General features: G+C 44.4%; 1 protein-coding gene across 1 annotated transcript in view; it reads right to left on the bottom strand.

Annotated features, from left to right (window-relative positions):
- Window positions 1–12,606: 12,606 nt before the first annotated feature.
- ZNF804A (zinc finger protein 804A) overlaps window positions 12,607–22,546 on the bottom strand; it is a 248,561-nt gene continuing 238,621 nt past the window's right edge. Inside the window, exon 4 of the mRNA XM_066611241.1 lies at window positions 12,607–15,889. Coding sequence (XP_066467338.1) covers window positions 12,607–15,889 — 3,283 coding nt within the window. The remainder of the gene's footprint in view (window positions 15,890–22,546) is intronic.

Here is a 22,546-nt window from a genome sequence, read left to right as displayed (position 1 = left end):
GTCCTGGATGACTGTTCCAGGTAGAGGAACATTTGTTTCCTTACACAGGGGTAAACCTTCAGCACCAGAACAGGTGTACTTGAACCTGTGCCAGTGATTTCTCTGCCGCAAGTCCAAGTGGACCCAGGAGGGCAGAACAAGGCCTAAAAAGGGGATAGGATATTGGCGGTGGCGCTACCATCATCAATCCTTCGAGCTCTCTTTCCGACCCCCCTTCTGTCCCATTTCCTCCCTGTTCCTTCCCCTCTCTGCCTCCCTTCCCCCCTGAGCTGACTTAGACTGCAATCCTAACCACACTTTCCTGAGAGAAAGCACCACTGACCAAAATAGGACTTACTTCTGAGTAGGCCTGGTTAGGATTGTACCCTGAATGGCACTGGAGGACTTGGAAGATCCAGTTGAAGGCTGCTGTCATCACACACTGCTTGCAGCAGCAACCCAGCTGCACCGGACAGCGTGACATGTTTGCGACAGCTGTAAAGGATTTTATGGTGTGGGAAAGCTAGTTCCGGTGCATAACGCCCACATAGGATTAGACTGTAACAGTGGTTTCAGTTTGGCTCATTTGTGTTTTGTTGTGGGCATTGATTTCATTATTACACTTCCTGACTGTTTAACTTAACTGGTTCATTTTTTTTAACATACAGGCAAGCATCACTTAATGACGGGGATGTGTTCTCCTGCCCCTGTCATTAAGTGACACCGTCATTAAGCGGCCTCACCTGTTTGAAATCTCTACAGCCAAGGGGAGCACAGCTCCCCTTGCTCCACAGGATTTGGGATGGGGAAACCAGGATCAACAACAGACCGTCGTACAAGCGACATTCACGTGTATTGTTCATATTCCTTAAACTCGGCCATGATTGCTAATCTGCCTGTTCTCATCCATTGTTGTGAATTAGTGTTGCATATGCATCTAAATTAGGGGTGTACAAAAGCCCCCTGAGATAGTTTACTAAGTTTCCAAACATTCACACTTCAGCAAGAACCTTTGGATTTGGCTAGATTTTTACTTTTAATAAAATTCAGTTTCAGTCCCATGCATCCAACACCCTGATGATCACTGATTTCCACACCTCACCTTCCTCCCATCCACAGATAATTTGATTTCAGTTTTGCCTGGTATGCAGGGCAAGCGTTGAAAGTACTGAAGTTTGCAGCCCTAAACACACTTACTAAGGAGTAAAAACCCCATGGAAGGCTGCGATACCGGCTTGCAAAGAAACATTCATAGCTTGTGCTGTACAATTCTTAGTTCTCAGCAAATTGCCCATTTGTCCTCCTGGATTTTATTTATATGTTGTGATTTCTCAGCCATTATTTCCAATGGCTTTAGTCGCTTCAGGCAGAAATTAGAGTAGTGTAGAATTTAACTGACTGAGTACTATCCATTCAATTATATTTAAATTAGCTAGCTACTCGGTAATCTACTCTGCGTACACTGATCTGGGACACATCCCCTTCCTTGTCCATGCTCATTTTGCTAATCATTCCATCACTGGTATTGCAAAGGCTGAGTACAGAGTACAGAGATACTGCAGAAGCTAAGCTGTTTTAAACAGCACTCATTACAATCTAAAATAGATGGTCCTTGCCATTCCACAGGAATAGTCACACTTACTCAGGTGTCAGGATACATATTATATTTATTTTGTGAAAAGCAACCCAGATCTTCCTGTTTAGAAGAGAAGAAAAGTTGGAGGGGGAGGCATGCTTGCTCAGATGTAAAATCTTCTGTGCACTTTCCTCCCTCCTGTTAAGTAAGATGAGGCTAATGGGAGAGAGCAAGAAAAATAAAAATAAAAGTCTGCTCAGCAGTCTTGTGAGCTTGACTCAACTCTCTATTTTCTGGAAGTGCAGGAAAAGGCGCTAGCCAGCTACATCAGACCTCTACATATTTATTCACATATAGGGAAAGTTTCTTCAAGATTCCTCACAGGCAACTGGGTGATTTGTCCATGAAGTAAGTGTAACATGTAGCTCAGCTATACAAATCTGCCTGAGAAGATGCAAGTAAAATTTGTGTGGTTCTTGACACATCTAAATGATTTCCCATTAAATTTGGTTGATAACTCTGAAGTTCTCTAGGGGGAAATGCTGCAGAATGTGGTCCATTTTTTTTTTCCAAATGGGGTTTCCTACTTGATAAACCGTACTTTCTTGGTTGAAGAACAGAATTGCAGAATGTGTGAGGGGCTGGGGAGGCTCCCTTGTGAAAACTGGGATGTGGAATCACAGAATTTGCCCAAACCAGGAAGTCCCCTGCCCTCAGAGGAACAAAACCTCAGGAGGAAATTCCCACCCTTTTTGGTGGACAAGCGATCCTGGGATTCCTGCAGACCCAGGAAGCCTGCCGAGGGATGATTCATGCTGTGGGAGGACTGCCTGTTGTGGCTTTTGCCATTTGAAGAAAGCTCTGGATTGCAGTGAATGTGTGGTAGTAAATTCCACGTGAGTTGAAACCCACAGATGTGACGCACTGATGTGTATTTTACCCATGAAATAGCTGCACGTTGAAAGTAGGTAGTCCAGGAAAAACAAGACTAATGTGGTTCTTTGTAGCTGTCTTGAGTGAGCTGAAATAATGTAAGGGGAAGGACATCTTTCCAAGTATGGTGTTATGAGGATGTTGAGCACAGAAGAGTTGAATGGTGTTTTCTGACAGACTTCATTCATCTAGTGCAATGGTTCTCAAACTGGGCCTTTGAGATGCCCCAGCCAGACAGCCCTGGCCTCTGCACCCTTAAGGGGCGGGGGGAGGCAGCAACGTGCTCACCAGAATGGCATCACTGTTGAGGGCACAGGGGCTTGCTTCCACTTGCTAGAGGCTGGAGCAGGTTCCCGGGGGTGTGGGGAGTTCCATGCCAGTCCCCACAGTGTTCCCTGAAGTGCACAGACACTTAAAATAATGATTGCGAGCACTTCCAGTTTTCGGTCGTGAAACTGGAAGTGGGTTGTGATTGTTATATTGACAGTTTGCGCACTTCGGGGGGGGGCCCTGCGGAGGCTGGCATGGGGCTTCCTGCACCCCCAGGAGTCTGTTCCAGTCTCTGGTAAAGTGGAAGCAAGCCCCTGCACCCCTCGATAGCGACACAATTCTGGGGATCGCTTTGCTGCTTCCCCCTCCCCCGCAAGAACTTACAGCGGGGCTCAAACTCCCTGAAAATTTGAGACCCGCTGGTCTAGTGGATGTTTATAGACCCAACAATTTTCCAAGGAGAACTTTAGCCAGGTGATACCCTGAGGACTCTTCCCCTCTCCTCAGGGTATCACCTGGCTAAAGTTCTTCTTGTAAAATTGTTGGGTCTATAGAGTCAGGTCAGGTGAGTTGAAACCTTCAAGGAAATTTGCCTGCGTATCTCAGCCAGCCGAGGCAACGATGCGTTATTAGCTAACCAAACTTTCAAAATGGCAGCAATGTTTATCAACAGGCCCTGGGAAACGGGAGACAGTGCTGTTAGATCTAATTTCTGAAGTAAAACCTTTGTGGCATGCCTGATAGGCAAGCATAGAACTGTATTGCTAAGCTAAAAGTCATTTTTTTAAAAATGGGGGGGTAGCTGGGGGAAAAAACAATTTGCACAAGAGAAGATATCATGGCTTGGTTTCCTGCAATACGGAGAACCTGAAATGCTTACTTTGTACGGTGAGATGCGGTTCTATTGAATCTTTCCTCCAGAGAGAAAAACAGTTTCTGTTTCATGCAAACTGTGTACAATTTGCTGGTCATTATCCTGTCTGCTGTTGACAAGGATAGATTGGAGGACAGGCTAAGAGAAAACACCTTCGGTGATGGGAGAAATATGTGATATAAGAGGAAACTGCAAAAATCAAAACACCTGTCCAATTCTTCACATGGTATTGAACTTGAGATGGTTCAGTGGATAGGCTAAAAGTGTAATTGCAGTGGCATTTTTTTTCAGTCTCCACATATGGGAAGAGATGTGACTACTTGGTTCACATTCTGTTGATCCTCAGTTCAATTCAGATGACTTGCCATTGTACATGGACTCTATTGCACTACTGAAACACATTAAGGGCCTGATCCTGATCCTCATGCGCCAGCTCACTACCGGTGCACACTGTCGCAAACATGTCATAAGGCACTTCCACAACTCCTATCACCAGCCCAGCGCCAGAGCTGGCCCAGTACAAGCCCACACTGGGCTAGCGCCAGTCAAAGTCTGGCAGATTGCCACCAGGCACTCCCTGTGAAGTACCAGGCAGCAGAGAGGTAAGTTAGGGCATGGAGGGAGGCAGGGAAGAGGCATCCTGGGGCAAATGGAGGGTGGGGGAAGGCATGGCAGGGGGAGGGATGGGGTGGGAGTGGGGTAGAACTGGCAGAGCTCAGCTCCGCCAGATCCAGAGCCCTGTGTTGTGCCTCATGGCGTGACTCGAGGCTTCTGGATTCTGTGCCAGCTGCATAGCTGCCGCAGAGTCAGATAGCCCATTGAGGGGCTACTTCCCTTGCTTGGTGGAAAGGGATGAATACTGGCTACCCAGTGTGCGCAGGATACCACGACAGCCATTTTTGGTGCCACGGCAGCCCTGCGTGCTGGGCAGGTCAGGATTGGACTGTTAATCAGCTGAAGAGCTGGCAAAGGTCTGAGGAGACCCACTGGAAATTGGCAGCCTATGGAAAGATAAGTAAAAAATTTCTTTACTTATTTCACTAAGCCTGCCATGTCACAGAATGTTATCACTCCCCATAGCATTTGGGGCAGCCTCTATTGGTAGCACTGCATGCTCTGGGCCAGCTCTGGATACAATTGGGCTATTAGTTTGCAAGCAGTGAACATACTTGTATGAACCATCCCCTTGAGAATGCATTTTTTTTTTTGCATTACCACACAACTTTCAATATCTGCTTTTCTTTTCATTTTTATTTTTTGTCTATTTTTATTTCCAATTTTCTCAGTCTGTATTTGTTAACTTTTGGTGTTTTAAAATAAAATTATAATTGTTAAAAAAAAATGCATATTTTTAGATGGTCAGTGTTGCTGAAATGGTAAAAATAGAAGAAAAAGAAATAATGTGTTCTGTGTGTTATAATCACTTGCTACCATAATGTGTGATAACATCCAAGAAAATCTCTGTTGCTGGAATACATATGAAATACATATTAAATGGGACACATATATGCTTCTTCCTTATCCATTCTTTTGCTATATGGATATTCACCTATTCATACTGTACACTATTAACAATATCCCTCTTTAGCTGTATCAAGATTTTTGATATGTCTGGGAACAGTAAGGGGGGGAGGGACAAAGTACCTTTGTCCCAAAGTACCTTGCAGAGGAAAGGTCTACCTCCCATTTTACCCCATGGGTAGACCTTCCCTGTGATTTGAGGGCGAAGGGGATGAATTTGCCTTGCATGCCGAAGAAGGAGTTCCAGGAGGTTGGATCAAATGTTGGCTTTCTGCCCCAGTAGGACAGAGTTCCAGAAGCACTCCCTTTCTTGGGTGTGCTTCTAGGGGCTTTAGGGGAAGCACTGTTCAGGACTCTTGGAGGACTGAGTCTGGCTGGAGAAGAGGCACCTTCCTTCATGTGAGACTCACTGTCTGATGGATATCGAGTCTCTGCACCTTCAAGGCATATGCATTACATGCTCCCCTTTACAGTGTATCTGCTTTTGTGCTTTGCGTCTTCAAATTTGTGGTTTGCTATGAATATGGGTCCTAAAGCACTAAAGACGATGAGAAAATTGGAAAACAGGATAAACGTAAGAGAGTTGCTCATAGTCATACAGGTTAGTTCCGGGAACCCCCGCAGATGCCAAAAACAGTGGATAGTGAAATCTGCTAAGAAAACTGTCCCTTTAAATTCACTTTTCTTACCATTGTAGTGCAACAGAGCAGCGAGCAGGCCCTGGAGCATGAAAGATTGCAACAATGCATTCTTTGCAATGACAAGTGAAGTGATTAAACACTTCCGCGCGGAGCCTCTGAGAGCAATTTTATCAGGGAGTACAAAGTTTCTTTTGGGCCCCTTACCAAAGGAGGGAGGGGGTGAAATAGATTGGGGGTGGGCAGAATGGGGGCAAAACAGGTAGGGGGAAAGTGGCAACAGCTGGAATAGCCTTTGGAGCCCAGCCCAAAGCAGAGCTGAGATCTACCTGCCTGCCCGGTGTTGGCAGCTAGATACAGTAATACAGAAAGCCAAACACACTCTCCTAAGACTCTCTAAAATATTTCAAACATAGAACATCATTGCAGGAGATTAGTATCATTGTATTTAGGCTCACACTAGACCAGAAAATGTCCTGTGTCCCCCAAAACCGACTTCTGCAGCAGCAGCCCCACAGTTGTGTTGCTGAGCAACTCTAAACTCCTTCATGGTTAGTGGATCCACAAGCCAAAGAGCTACTGCAGCAGGTCAGTTTCCTCCCAGATGTGACACTGTTAAGGAACGTATGCATTCCTGGGCCTGGTGTGTATGGCTTGTGGCAGTCCTTGCCGCCATGTACCCATGGTAATGCCCTCAGCATCTCTTGTGCAAGGGTGATCAGATCAAATGGAGGACAGAGTGCCTATACCTTTAACCATTGTATAGAAGAGGGAAGCTTGGCAAGTGCAGCTTTTTAAACCCTTCCATGTTGAGCTGCACCTGCCTACCTTCCTCTTCTAAACAATGGTTAAAGGTATAGGCACTCTGTCCTCTATTCTATCTGGTCACCCTACCTGTGTGGGCAATGAATCTGGGTGAGATTGGGAAATGTAAGATCCCAGGAAATTTCTGGGCCCCCTCCTTTGGCTCCTGGGCCCCCTTTCTGACCCTGGGCCTGGGTACAAATTACCCCCTTTATCCCCCTTCTCCTAGGCCCTGCTTCAGCATTGCATTCTGGTGAGACTGCTGAAAGGAGGGGGTTACTTGCTTCAATGTGACCCAGAAATAGCTGTTTTCGGGCCCAGTTCTGAAGAATGTATGCCAGTTCACCACTGCCGCAAGAGGTCTACTACCAATCAGAGTAGACAATCTTGGCAGAGTGAACCAGTTCAGCTCAGTAAAAAGCAGCTACAAATGTTTGTGACATGATCTCAGTTTACAGATATTTATGGCATGACCTCAACAGTTTTCTAATGAGATTTGTATTTAGTCAGTCTTTTTCAGAAGGTTTCTGAAGACAGGAACATCCTAACAATCCCATTGCTAGCTTCAGAACCAATGAGCTGCACAGGCTAGCAAGAAATCTTTGATAGCAATCCATGGACAAGTACTCTTTGTGGTCAGGGTTCCTCTCCATTGGATTATGGTGATGATCTATAATTTAGACCCTGAGCAGTAAATGAATTTAATATTTCAGCACTGAGGAATAAATATAAAAGCCTGAACAAGAAGTCATGTTGTTCGTACAGCAGATACATTTATTTTTTACAATTGAAAGTACAAAAGAAGCCCTAGTTCTTATTTGCAAATATAAATCCTAAGAAACTTGAAAGGTGTTGCTAGCCAACAAAAGAGAGAGAGGATTAAATCTTTATAAAGTATCGCCAGAGCAAAAAAAGGGAAAGTGAAAACTAACAAGAAAAAAGAAATTAAGCTTCTAACTGCTGTATACATAAATCCAGAATGCTCTACAAAATGTTTATATACATATTGTATAGCAAGTCACATTAATTTATTGTACAGTTAATGACATTTTATACACAACCTGTTTTAGTTTGCTTTATAAAAATTATCTCTAAATTCAATAGAAAAGAGTTAAAATAATATGATAAAACTATACATTTGGGGAGCATATACTGTGTGCATGGGATGTTCTCCTTATATACAGAGACTAGTTCTGTGACAATATACAGCAGTACAGGTCATATGGATGTATCTTGGACAAAGGTTTAAACCAATGATTCCCAAACAGTGTGCTGGGATACATGTATGCCACATCTAGGCCTTGAAAAAAATAAGCTCGCTTTTGGATGTACCGACCACTCTCTGTCCATCAGAGCTGGAAGGCTCACAAAACATTGTTTCTTTCTCTTGCCACCTATATATAGGCAGTGACATAATTCTCAGAGAAGGATAAATGAGGATTCCCTGATGCAGTGCACACTACTTCTGAAAGGTGCTGGGAAATGCCACATGCAGCACTATTGCCCAGAGCCCACTGTCCCATGCCCAACTCACTGGGCAAGGGGGTGGTTAGGACTATTAACTGGGTTACGCTACACTTGTTGAAGCAAATGCTTGTCCTTTTTTCTGGGTGCTTATAAAAAAGAAAGTGCATCTTTTTGGTGTAAAAATTAAGTGTCCCTCCCATTTTAAGCCAGCAAATAACTGGGCCCCAGTGTCAAAAGCTTGGGAAACACTGGTGTAAACAATAGCCAACAAATTATAAGCACCAGGTACAGACAAAGAACCAACTAGAAAAGCACTTTTATTGTCCATTGATTTTTCAATTTGTTATTAGAAGGTTTCAGATTTATAAATGGCAATGGGCAGAATCACAGCTGATGCAAACCACCATGGTTCTTCCAAAAGCAGGAGGAGCCATCTTGCTTAAAACATTCAAAGCAGTATGCTGAGTAGGGGTGTGACGCTGGTTCCATAGGCCTTGCTACAGTGTGGCCATTGGGAGGCCCAGAATGGAGAATAAAATGAAATCAAAGTGGTGGGAAGTTTTAAAAGAAGGAAACAGGGCATCTACCACGGTCATTAACGGGTGAGCACCCCCCACCCCCACCCTAACACAAAACTTTTTAAAAAAATTGTCCCCATGCCTGGAATTGCCCCATTTTGTCCCTCACCTAAAATCTTTGCTGCAATCTCCCCTCCCCCCAGGCAAATTGTTCATATGAGCCCAAAGTCCCCCACCATGCAATTCTGCTATAGGGGTCTCTGCTGCAGCAGTGGGGAAGGCCTCAAATTGATCTTGTTGATTTCAATTATCAGCAACAAATGCTCATCACTGGGCAGGATGTGATGGCTACAGTGTGTGACAATTTAAATGCCTATTGATAAGCTATCTCACGAGAATATGATCATGATTTTCTGTGCTAATGCAAACCCCGTTTAGAAGATCATTATTTTTTGGTTCATATTCCCTGAGAAATTATATACGTCCTGGACATTTGTGGTCTGGTCAGGTTACTCCTTTCCAAGGTCAGGGGGAAAAAATTCTGTTTCTCATTTGGGTGGAATGTATTAACTTTTCAATCATTTCTCTGCATAGCTGTTTTGGGAACGGGTAGAAATCTAACAAAATCTATAATCTAATTTAGGTTTATCATTGCAATCTGAAGATTAATTAATTCAACAGACCCAGGTGATTTAAAGAAATGGAAGCTTAAAAGAGAAAAAAAAGCATTACATTTTTTTTTTTTTTTACTAAACTACTCTAAACGCTGACAGCATGTATTGGAGTGAAACTAAGGAGTCTACATGCATGGGGAGATTTGGATAGTAGAGAAAAATTGAATTTTAGAGTAGCTAAATTTGCCTGTGCAAATTAGAATGGTGTGGTTCTGTGGTTCCATAACAGTGCTAATTTCATTCATCTGTGTTTAAAATCTTGTGTAATCAGTAGATAAACCAATGTTCCATGTTTAAATAAAAATTAAGCCAAACTGGATGACACTCTTATCACCTGACTGTGCCTGCAGGCTTGATTTTTCAAATTTAAATAGCAGCTGTTCAGGACCCCTATCTAGACTGACAGTGTAGCGTGGGGAGAAGGTGTTTGTAACGCTTAATTGCTCTTGCCCCACCCTGCAGCCGTTATTTGTCAAAAAGAAAGGTTTTCATTAGTTCCAAAAGGAGCTTTATTTCTTTGCTAATAGTAGATTTGGGGGTATATACGTAAGGACAATGGTGTTAACCTCCCCTCCCACCACTGTGATTTTGATATGGATCAGGTCCCATGCAACTGTTCTTTGAAAAATCAAGCATGCTAGTCCCCATCACATGATAGCCATATTGACTCATTTGGTCTTCAGATAATTTGTCTTCTAAATTCTGAAATAAGAAATATTTTAACTTTTAGTTGGTTTCCCATCTGATTTTACAATATTGTATCAATTCTGAGTAGCAGGAGTTGTATTATTTTTGGCTCAGATCAAGTGAAACATTCTCTGTTAAATTAATCTATTCTTAACCTGCCCACAGAATTTGGAGTGTTATCAGAAGCTCTGTCCAGAGTGTTCCTGCTTACACAAAGACTCTTCGCACATAAGGAAGATACCTGGGACCAGCTGGAGCTTCCAACAATGGCCTGAGCTCCATGGACAAGTCAGGATGCAACACTATGACCACTGGCAAGAACTGGGTCAGAAGAACCCCAATGAGGAGCAACCCTATTCCTCTGATGCCAAGTCACAACCCAGGTCAAAGCCTAGGGCTGCACTTTCTGCCAGCCTGCCTTGTATTGTCACCTCAGCTGTCAAACTTGGACTTTACTATCAGTACTGGAACTTGAGAACTCATAAGATCTTGGCTGTTGATTAGATATCAGCCAACTTGGAAGTCAAAGACAAAAATGTTCAAGGGCCATTCACTGCCTCTTGCTGTCATCCTCAGAGTGAAAAAAATAGCAGATGGACTTCTTCTGGAATTAAGAAAAATGTACAGGAAAAACTCTTGGGATTACGTATACATGAGGGGCAATCTGCAGAGTCAATCCCTTTGCTGTTCCTTTGACCTGCCTGGTGCCTGAATGCATGTCACTTGGTTTCTCAGCCCTTGTTGACTGACAGCTGAATGTCACACTGAAAAGCCTTATGTCTGCAGCTATATGAGAGTTTGGTGTGTGGTGTTGCGGCCATCATGGCCAATGCAAGTCAACTGATGTTGCAGTGATCAAGTGATCAATCTGCATGTATGAATCAAGAATGAGAGTTCTGCAGATTCATATACCATATCCACCGCACTTACGTGTGCATGAGATTTCTGTTTGCCACACACAGTTGTCATTTTGCCTGTGGCACACTGGTTCCACATCTCTCGTTATATCATCGTCTTCCACAAACCATATCATGCCTTCTCCAAACAAGGAGCTGATCCAAATGTGAGTTCCCTGTGAACAGAACTCACATCTGATTTTTTCTGTCTCTGAGCAACCATAACAGGACCACACTTTCATCCGTTGTTTCTACCCAAAATAGGAACAGCACTGGAGTCCCTTGAAAGTCATTCCAGGCTATCCACTTACCTATTTCTTCATCGTTTCTCAAGACTAGAGTAGCTCTTCTTTCACCATTCCCCTTTTTCCATCTCTTTCATAGCCACAGAGATGTGGCAGATATTATGGCTACCATAAGGTGTTGGTGCAAAAAGCATCCCTGTGGTGAGTCTACAACCCTCCCTTGTAGCATGCACACACAGCCAATTGCCAGCATCACATCAGGAGTTTCCCTGCTCTATGTCGTTGCCCGACAGGGTGATCGTGTCACTTCACATGGTGAGCATTCCCAAGCAATATGAAGGGCAGGGCCATAATACGGGTGGGGGTGGAATGATGGTGATTCTTGATTATCTCTCCATGGTGGATGTAGCACCTGCCTGCCACTCAAAGCTATCAATATGCCTGGAATGAAATATAATGACTGAGAAGTGAGCAACTGGGTAGCTGTTGCACTGAGCAGTTGGTAGGACTGCTCTGTCTAGTGGTGGGTGGAAAGGTGCAGCAGCACCTCTCTTCCTTGTGGTAGGTTTTCTAGAGGGCTGCACACTATGGACAGGTGGCACTGAGCTCCTTGATCATTACTCGAACTCACTGAAAAGTGGGTTCTGACAGCCATACAAAAAACAAGGAGGAAAAGAAACTAAAGAAACTGTGGCCTGCTGGAGATGTGGCATGGAAGAGTTCCCTTGTGCTTGCTTTCTCTCTGCCTGTCTTTTGTTTCGAGTCAGCAGTTTGGGCACATGCTGCAAACAGGCAATATTTTGTCTCCATGCCATCAAGCTGCTAATATAATCAGATCTATCACCCTTTGTTCTCCTCTCCGTAAGATTGTTCCCCTTAAGGCTTCAGCCTCTGAGCCTGGATGATAAATCATGGAAGGGCAGGATACGTGATTACCAAAACAAAGTCAAGCCTAGTATTTAAATGGCAGAAAACAACTACATCTGTCAGCCTAACAGCAAATGATATATTTTGTTAGTCCTGTTAAATCCATAACGACAAGAACAACAACAAAAAAATTATTGCAAGAGAGAGTTTCCTCATCGTTTTATGGTTAGAAGGAATGTTATACAAAACATAGTGCATCGGCTTTGTCTAAACATTACTTAGGTGCAAATACACAAATATAATTAAAAAAAGAACTCAGGAGCATACTTTACAACTAGCTTACAATACTATAAATATATTTTATATACATGTTTACGTATTTTAAGACATGATCTTCATACATACGTACATATATATAGGTATATATATAGTTATTAGTATTAGACTATTCAGTGCTTTAATTTTATTATGAATCTGCACTTTACACGTAAATATCTGCATTGCTTTGCCAACAGCAAAATCATTTCTGGATAAGGAGGCTCTGAACCCCCCCTTCATTTCCATCCACTCAAAATATTTGATGAACAAGGCCAGATATATATACAGATATAGTCAGCTGAAGGCTCCCACTCCCGTTTTAAAGGGCCATTGTGAGACCTAGAACAGTGGCTGCAAAGGAATGACAGTGGGGTGTGGAGACAGGAGCGAGGGGAACAGAGTGTGTGGCAAAGGGGGAAAAGCCAAGTGGTTTGGATGGAGAACTGAAGCTGGGATGAGTGGCAGCTGAGGTGGACCGACGATGGCTGTGTGGCCTGCAGGACATAGTCTTGGCCCGACTGACAGGTGAGGTAAAGGTGTCCGTGAAAGAGGCGGAACTTGGGAAAAGAATTGCTGGTGAGGCTGAAGGACCTTAAATGTACTTGCGGCGGCTGCGGCGGCAGCAGCTGCGGCCGCCGCATGCTGTTGCAAAACAGTGTGGTGGATCGTGGTGACGGAGGTAGAACACAGTGGCTGCTGCAAAGGTAGAGGTTGCAGAGGAGCATTTGAAGGCAGGATTGCAGTGGGAGGGAATGTCAGTTTCATCTTGCTAGCGAGCATATTTTGCTGAAAGATCTGGTGGTAGGCCTCACATTGTAGATCTTTGAATTTGTCATGGTTTTCCGGGGGCAAGAGCAGGGCGTGTTCAGGCAAGGTGAAGGGGGAGAGGATTTGCTCTGTCGTTAAGAAAGCATGACTGTTTATATGTGCTTCTTTAAAGGGCAAAGGAGGTGGGGTATTAAAGATACCCGGGTTATACCGCAGCCACTCATTGGCTGACGGGACTAGTTTCTCTTGTGGGATGGTCTCAGCCACTTCATAATGGCACAGGTATGCTTTTGGGAGAGGGTGGTCTAGGTTTTTTTCCACAGGGGGCACTTTTGGAGGAGCTTGACTTTCTGCAATACTCACGCTGTCATGTTTTTCTCCCTGTTCCTGCGTGTTCCTGGGTTTCGTCGTTGCCAGGACACTGTGTTCAGTAACAGGAGAAGCAGAATGCACAAATTCTTCCAGAGATGGAGCGTTCTCTGTAACAGAACAGTTTGATCCTTGAATATTTTCTGATGAAAGTAAGTGTTCAGATTGTGGGGCTGTTTGGCTTTCCACTGGCTGTATCGTTTTTTCCATATCATTTGCATAATCTGTGACAGAAGAGGCCTGGGTTTGCTCTGTGTTATCCTCAGCTGATGCTTTGGGAGAATTGTTGAACGCAGAGACCTCTTTGGGAGACTTGACACTGCTGTCCTTTCTTGGAGTTCTTTCTTTAACAGTACGGTGAATTCTTGCTCTCTTCCTTCTTCGTTTCCGTTTAGGCTTACAAGATGCTGCTAAGTACCGTGTTTGCCTCAGATTCTCTTCTGAGAAGCAGGTCTTTGCATATGAACTTTCATCTGAGGAACAGGAATGCATATGATGTCTCCGTTTTCTATGGGACCTTTCTACCTCATCGGCAAGAGAATGATAAGCTCTTTTTAAGGGCTGTGTTTGATGTGTGCATTTTTCATCAGAATGATGGCCTCTGTGTTTGTTTTCTGGGCTACTACTAGATCTTCTTATATTCCAAGTACAAAATGCTCTAGAATACACAGAGTTGAATCCTCCCGAATGCAATCCTGATTTACTTGACTGATTGTGAGAAACCGGCTTGCTCCTTCTCCACAGATTGTTTGAGATAATGCAACAGTCCCTGTCATCTTTTGTGTTGCAAGCTGGGTATGGACTTTGGATCTCATGGGCTTCTGTGGACATTGATACCCTTCCACCACAATCAGCCTCAAGAGTTTCAGATGACTGCTGTAATTTTTCTGCAGCTGAATAACCCAGTCCATGTTCACCCATACTTTGTTCCATGACATTATGAAGCTTTAGATGTTTATCAACATCAGCCAAATTATGTTCAATGAATGGAGAAATGTCAATATCTGACTCAGCAGACTTCCTGTAGTGGTGATGATGGCACAGCTTTCTCCTCCTTTTCCTCTTCCTACTTTTATGAAACCACTTATCACAGGTCCTTTTGATCCAGCCATGGTGGGATTGTTCATCCGTACATGAGCTTTCTTGAATGCATTTTTGGGGGTTATGACCGTTTTCCATTTTTTCAGCCCTACACAAAGTATCCAAGCCTAATTCATCTGGTTTTTTGTCAGGATTACAACCTTCCACTGCAGAAACATCTGCTGTCTCTGATGTTACAAGGTTGCATGGATGTGCATTAATACTGGTTGCAACATACATTGAAAGAGATTTATCTGGACAATTTAAAGCTAGGCCCTGGCTGGTTTCAGTCTTCAGGGAAGAATTCACCATATTTGACTGTGGCTTATTTTTCTCCAGGCATTCACTCGATCTTGATGATCTGAAGTCAAAACATAAGGGATTACAGCTGTATGAGATAGATGGTTCTGTGTTTGTGTAAATTAGCATTTCAGATGGCCACTGAAGAATGGATGATCCATGTTTGTTAAGCACAGGAACGAATGGCTCACAGAGTCTTTTTTGTGACTCTTGTTTACAAGGCAAAGCTATAGTTTCCCCTTCAGAATTTGCTGGAATCAGTCCATCAGAGGAGGATTTTTTAATTTCAGCCTCAGTAGTGGGTGAATTGCTACTAATGTTCTGATCATTTTCTTCCTGGACATCCTGCTGGGATAGACAATCTTCGTTGACAGGGGGACCTGTGCATTTATTTCCCACATGTTCATCAGTATTGCTTTCTGTAGGGAGGGCTTGGTTTCCAAGGACAACTCCAGGCTGGGTTTCTTTAAGTGACAGAGCAGAATCCACGCTAACACAGAAGTTATCCAAATCACTAAGACCGGGTTCTTTCAAATGAGCAACAGGACTTAATACGACATCCTCTTGTATGATCTTCTCCTCACTTGGTGGTTCCTTTGAATCCTGTATTAGGATAACTTCTGTTTTGTCAGTGTGTTTTTCTACCAGTGGACCACCCAAGTTAGGTTTATCCTCGGAACACAAAGCTGTTTCTTCATCTGATGAAGCCTGAAGGTTGCAAGGCCCAGGAACAAACCGACTTCTTCTGCCAAGGGCATGTTCTGCTGAAGCTTCATCATTATACTCATAGAAAGCTGCGGCTGAGGATTCTAGCTTGACGGATGCTTTCTTTGGGAAAGCAAAAGAGAATCCCACTTTATGCCCCTGAAATCCTTGCATTTGATCCCCAAGCTTGCTAACGTCCAGCTTCTTGTTTTGTGCAATCTCAGGTGACAACGAAGCAACGGAGGCCTCATTGCCAGCAACCTTTGGACTGTGCAGTAAAGCCACGTCAAACTCTTGCTCTTTTTTAGCAGAGTCGATGAGAGCACTTCGTGGGACTTCAGTGAAATTATCTCGGACTGTGACGGTCGTGGATCTGAACATAGGACCACTCCCGGGAGCACTAGAACAAAACACAAAGAAACTATTTATGAGTATGATTCAGAAACAGTGCAGAACCATTTGAAATGTGCAACTAGTTGCAACCACAACGTGCCCTCTTAACAGCACAGAATCCTGACATTTTCAGGTACAAAGAATGCACATAACTTAGAAACTGTGGAGGTGAAGAGGTTGTGCCCCAGGACTGATTGCAACACTTTTCTTGAGCTCATGTGAATGCTGGCTGATATAGAGAGGATACTAGCAGGACCTAGCTTTTCTTGCTATTGATACCTGTGGAAGATTAGTTGAGAGATACCCTCTGTCCCCTACTTTCCTGACCTTTCCTGAAGTTGGGCCAGTGTTGTATGAGTGGTTGGAACTTGTTTGCTTCTTGGCTGGGCTGGCCTTGTTCTTGTTCTGTTCTCTTACGAAGTCTTAAAATTTGAATAACTAACAGACCAATCCCAACTGGGCTTTATGACAGCGGAACAGTGGTTCTGTTTGCTGCAAATGCTCACATAGCAGTGCGCACGTTATGCTGCTGGACGCCATTCCAGAACCACTGCTGCAAATGGTGGCAGCATCAGAGGCCCGCTGCCCCTGCCAGCTACCAGTGGGAGCACAGGAAAACCAGCCTGTTGGGTGGGCGATGGGATGAATGGGGTGGAGAGGGAATGGAATGGGGAAGTATCTGGGTAAGGAAGGGTTGAGGTCAGGAGGTAGAATGGGGGAGGGAGGAGTGGAAACCCGTGGCACTAGCATGGGCCAGGATCCTATCCCTGTTCCTTTCCCCTGCCTTCTACCTTACTCTCTTTGGATCTACACCAGCAAAATGGCTAGCGCACATCCAAGGAGACCTGTTGGGGGCAGTTTATGTTTCCTTATCTTAAGGAGGTCTCTGGGACTGCCACCACTGCAGGATGCAGCATGCACTCCATTGGCACAGCTGCATAGGTGCAGAGGAAGGTTCGAATTAGGCTGTCAATCAGCCAATGATTTGAAAACTCTAGTGACTGAATTGCTACTGAAAGTTTTCTAAGATACAATCTTGACCATTCCCTGGAATGGCAGAATTAGCCTTGAATTTCTGCTTAGGAGAAATTTAGTAATAACTCAGATATCAGCTTCCTACCCTGGCTTAGCATATCCATTTTCTATGTGGTAGGACATGGAGTCATGTCCTGGGCATGTCAATCCTTCCCCACCAAAAATAGAACTTTTAATGTGAGTTGGAAGCACTGAAAGTCAAAACTTATGTGCGCAGGCCTCGTTCATGTGATCTGCTCACTGTGAAAAAGAATGAAGAACTCACATGAGAGGAACCTACCTCTGCGTAGATTCCAATGCACACTGAAGGTTCAGTGGTTGGAGGGCACATGAGCCTAGGGTTTACTTCTAGGCCCCTGTACATGTAAATGCTACATACTGGGGCTGAATCTGCAGGTGCATCATACATAAGACATATACATAAATCCCTATTCCCAACCCAAGTATTTTTTCCCAGTAACTAAATATAATGTATAAATATGTATTAGCATCCACAGACATGCAATTCATCTTCCTTTTTCCATCTTTTGATCACAGGGGAGCACTGAAGGGAATCACTAGCTAGCTAAATTGCAGAAAGCCGGAACATTCTACATGATTGTGAGATTTCACTAATCTAAGACTGCAGCCCCAGCCTCCACTTACCTGGGTGTAAGTCCCATTAAACTCAATGGGACTTACTTCTGAGTAGCCATGTGTAGGTTTGCAGTGTAAATAAGCAAAATTGCTTTAGCTTCCCTTGAAACCCCTGCAGCCATTTTGCATGAACAGGGTCCTCCAGCTGTCCCTGTGTGTGCCGTAGGGTGGTAGCTCTAGAAACCTGCTTGTCGGCAGCAGTTCCAGGTCTCTCAGACACAGCCAGGCTATCCTTGATCATCTGACAGAAAATGTCTCCCATTAACCTTGGAATGGGTTAATGCATGCCTCATATGTATTTTGTCACTGATTCTCACACCCCTCCCTTGTGCTTGTAAACTACCTTTTTGGAATGCATGTTGTGCGAGCAATTTCGGAACGACTTTTAGAACATTGTATTTGACACAGACATTGTTGAGTGAAGATAAGTAAGGAACACCCACGGTCATTTTAAATAGTTGCTCTCCAACGAGCACAGCTACCAGACAGGTTTGCATTTTCTCTGATGCAGCATGTCGAGCTCCTTTGCTGTATTCCCAAATAAAACATTTATAGCAGTATCTAAATGTATACAGTACCCCAGGGGTCTTGCTTGCAATTTCAGATATGTATGCACATAGGTTGATCCATTGTCCTTCACCCCTCTCTACAGTACCACCATTAATAAATATACGATTAGGTATAATGTGATCATTAGCACAGCATGGGGAGTTGGATATGGACCTCAGGCTGTGAGTTATTTAAAGGTTACAAAAGCCTGAGGAATAGAGGAAAGAAATAATCACCTGCACCCCAGTTTGCAATGAGCTAAATCAGAGTTCTTGGATTTAACCAGATTTATTGACACTGAAGCCAACAGAGTTAAGTTGTTAAATTTCCAAGCCAGGAGCACCACAAGATTTCAGTTCAAGAAGGGGACTGAAGGTCTCTCAGAGCCAAGTTGCTATCAGTCCTGGGGCAAAGCCCTGCTCTGGTGCTCTAGGACACTTTGGGTTCGCCCCCATCAGTGTATTGAGAATGACAGGTGGTATATCATCCTAACCACTCTTAGGTCGCAATCCTAACCAATTTTCCAGCACTGACATAAGGGAAATGCAACTCCTAAGCAAGGGAACAAACACTGCCTTACCTTGAGGAGGCCTCCATGACTGCCCCCCCCCCAACTGCAGGATGCAGCACATGCCCCACTGGCACAGCTATGCCAGTGCTGAAAAGTTTGTTAGGATTGTGCCCTTACTGGCAGAAAGAAGGTCTCATTGGTCTTGGCAGCTCCTCCCTCCCAATGAGAGCTTCTGCTGCAGGCACAGAACTTTGGAAGATGCTCTCATTAGAAGATGAGACACTTCGTGCAGTGGCAGTGCTTGTCAGAGGGAGAGGCAGGAAGAATAGGGGAGGGCAGAATGGGGGAGGGGACTAAACTGGGGAGAGGAGTGGGGGATGGGCGGATCATACCCGGGAAGGGGGCAGGTCTGGTGACAGTGGTCACTACCAAATCCTAAGCCCCTTCCCAGATCTGATCCCACTGCGTGGATCCATGCCATGCCACAGAATGTTATCACTCCCAATCAGAGTTATAAATCTCAAAACAGTTCTTATTCTCCCAAGTCACAGAACTCATGACTATGGACCTATTCAAAAGGGTTGCCTTCCACTCAGAAAAAAAGCTCACCACATTGTGGTGACATTATTTATTTAAAACATGTATACAAGCATGCCCCCAAATCTGTGGGGGTTCCATTCTGGAACCCCCTCCCTGTGGTTAAGTGAAACTGTGGATACAGGCAGAGCTCTGCTCCCCTCACCTCCAGAGAGTCCTCTGAGCCGAGCAGAGGCTGCGGACATCCGTTTGTGGCTTCTGCTGGGCTCAGACTGAGCCTGAGAATAATAATAATAATAATAACTTTATTTTTACCCCGCCTTTCTCCCCGAAGGGACTCAAGGCGGCTTACAACATATTAAAAACAATTTAAAAACAAATAAAAACATATTAACATATCATAAAAAACAGCAGTCAGAGTAAAAAAAATAGGTAAAAAGAGCATAGAGCAGCAGCAAGTCATAAAAGAATCAGGCCTGTAAAAAATATTAAAAGATGTTAAAAAGATGTTAAAAGGCCGAGAACTCAGAAGGCCTGTTTAAACAGAAGGGTCTTCAGGCCTTGCCGAAAGGTCTCAAGAGAGGGAGCCATTCTTAAGTCAAGGGGAAGGGAGTTCCATAGCGTTGGAACTGAGAAGGCAGAAAACATTTCTCTGTGAAACCGGAAGTGGCATTTTTAATGCTTTATAAGGCACTAGGAGGCCTGGGGAAGCCCCTGGGAGGGGCTATGCATAGGGGAGCATGGGAGGCCCCATGGACCCAATCAGCAGATAAGTGAATCCTCGGATATGGAATCTGTAGATATGGACGCCCCTGTATCCCCCACTCTTCAGCTGACAAAGCTCTCAAAGTGACGTACATAAAATTAAACAATGCAGCAGAAAAAGGTTGGGCGGTGAAGGTGGTGGTGCCTTGCTTGCTTCTTTCTAGCTCCTTCTCCTCCTCACAGTTGGCACTTTAATGACCACTGTGAGGGAGGAGTGACAAGTTAAGGAAGCACTAGCAGGTGGAAATAACAAAGGTGGCATATTTCCTTGTTGATTTTTCTTTCTTTGTTGTCTTCTGCTCCTCCCCAAACACTGGATGGTTCTGTAGCCACTGTGAGGCGGAGGGGACACAGACCAAACTTACAGACTTTAAAAATGTTTGACTTCACCAGGTCAAACAAAAACTGAAAGGATAAGGCCTCCACCCTCATACACCTGTTGCCTGTCAACGCTTCAGGCAAATGCCTTAGTGACAACCGATCAATTTAAAAAGTGCTAAGAGGCTAAGATTTGTGGAGTTTAGGTGAGTGCTATTAGCAGCTTGAATGTGCGAATGCACATTATGGTAAAAGTTGTACAATACTTTGCAGCTGAACTGCTATTTACATCAGCAGTCATAAGGTGACCCTGTGGACATTTTCAAAGCTATATATGGTCTCTGGCACAGATGAGCTGCAGTGTGACAGGCTAATTGTAATAAGTGGGACATTGCAAGGAATATTATGATTGACCAAGAATACAGTGGGGGTGCCGTAGTTAGCAGTGGAGAAATTGCAGTGATTAGCCCAGATGATTCGTGACGTCTTTTCACGTTCCCTCTCTCCATGGATCTAGTGATACTGCTGAAGGATTCTTAGGGGAAACTGGAGCGCACAGAGGAGAGGCAAATGGATGTCTTCTTTAAACAATCCATTCCCCCAATCAATCTAAGGGGATTTGCACTTTGTGCTGTAGCAACCTGTTCCTTGCAATCCTGAAGACTTTTGCACACATACAAATGTCTCTGAGGGATTTACAGTGCTTTCCCATCACACACACATATTTGTTATGCTGTCACTATGCGCTTCTTCCCAGCTCAATTCAATATAGATGGGGTCTCAGGTGATCTCCTATCCAAGTATCAGCCACTAGATCAGGGGTGTCCAAAGTTTTTGGCAGGAGGGCCACATCAGCTCTCTGACACTGTGTCGGGGGCCAGGGGAAAAAAAATTAATTTACATTTAAAATTTGAATAAATTTACATAAGTTTACATAAATGAATATATTAAAGACGAACTTATATGAATGAATGAAGGTCTTGCAATAGCTCAAGGCCTATAAAAGGCCTTGCACAAAGCAAGGCTGGCCTTCCCTTTGCTGCCGCTACTGCATCACAGACGTAAAACAGCAAGCAGTGGAAGGAGCCCTCATCCCACAGCTCACGCGAGAGGTCAAACAGTCGCCCTCAAGCTGCGAGCAGTTGCGTTGGGCCAGTGTGGGCTCCAACAAATCTCTGGAGGGCCAGAGGCTCATTGGAGACTGGGGGCTTCCTGAGGGCTGCATTGAGAAACCTTGAGGGCCACATGTGGCCCCGGGTCGGGGTTTGGGCACCCCTGCACTAGATCAAGATACGGTAAGGTTCAGGTGCCATCAGATCTCTATCTTCCCACTCATAAAAAGGAGTCCATTGTGCCTTATTAGCACATGATAGCAAACCCAGTTTGATTTTTTTTTTACAAAGTAGAGGATAAAAGTCATAACTCTGAATGACCAAGTGTAAATATTGTTTTAACATCTCCCAAATGCCTGGTACAGGAGGTCCCTGTACCAGCAAGAACTGATTTCAAGGTGAAGACTGTAATTCACAAACTGCAGAATCAGTGCTGGTACCAGGTTGCTGGAAGTCTGGACCAAAGCCCTGCACTGGGCCTCCACCTCCTGATGGTCCATAAGGACCATATCCCTCCCACTTGTACTAAGGTCTCAGGAGTAAGCCTGGTTCAACAGGCCTTATGACACTTCTGGACTTAAAAGTTAGTGCCTGACTCTTGATGCCACCCCTCAGAACAGTATCTCTAATATAAGTAACAGAATCCTGACAACCAGTGTGGTGAAGTGAACAAAGTGTTAGATTTAAGTTCAGGAGACATGGGGCCAAGCCTTACTCAGCCACAAACCTCTCTAGGTGATATTGGGCCAGCCATTCTCTTTCAAACTAATTTACCTCACAAGGCTGTTGTGAAGCTAAAAGAGAGGGATCAGGGCTAACCCACCAAAAAGGCCAGCTGAAACACCCACTTACAGTGGCATGGGCCTGTGATAAATTTGCACCCACCTGCATAGACAGCATGTAAAAAGAGGGTGGTGGGGTTTACTTCCTCTTTCTTCAGAACCATTTCTTGCTGACGTCAGGGACCAGAAAGGTTCTCCTAGATGCCAGGGTAGAAGAAGTGATGCAGGAGGAAGATAAGGATGGGGGATACTGGTTGGAGCAAGAGTAAGTCTTGTCTGGTGCTCATTCTGGGGTGGGAAGGGGGTGAAAATTTGGTGGGGTGGGAAGTGCAATTGGTTCTGTCTCAGGCACTGGATTATTTTGGAGCACCCCTTGGCCATGGGAGGGTGTCTACACGCAGACTCAAGGAGATCTCTGC

This window comes from Tiliqua scincoides, chromosome 1 (assembly GCF_035046505.1).
Source record: "Tiliqua scincoides isolate rTilSci1 chromosome 1, rTilSci1.hap2, whole genome shotgun sequence".
In the NCBI taxonomy this organism is placed as follows: Eukaryota; Metazoa; Chordata; class Lepidosauria; order Squamata; family Scincidae; genus Tiliqua; species Tiliqua scincoides.
This window is presented reverse-complemented; position numbering and strand designations above follow the sequence as displayed.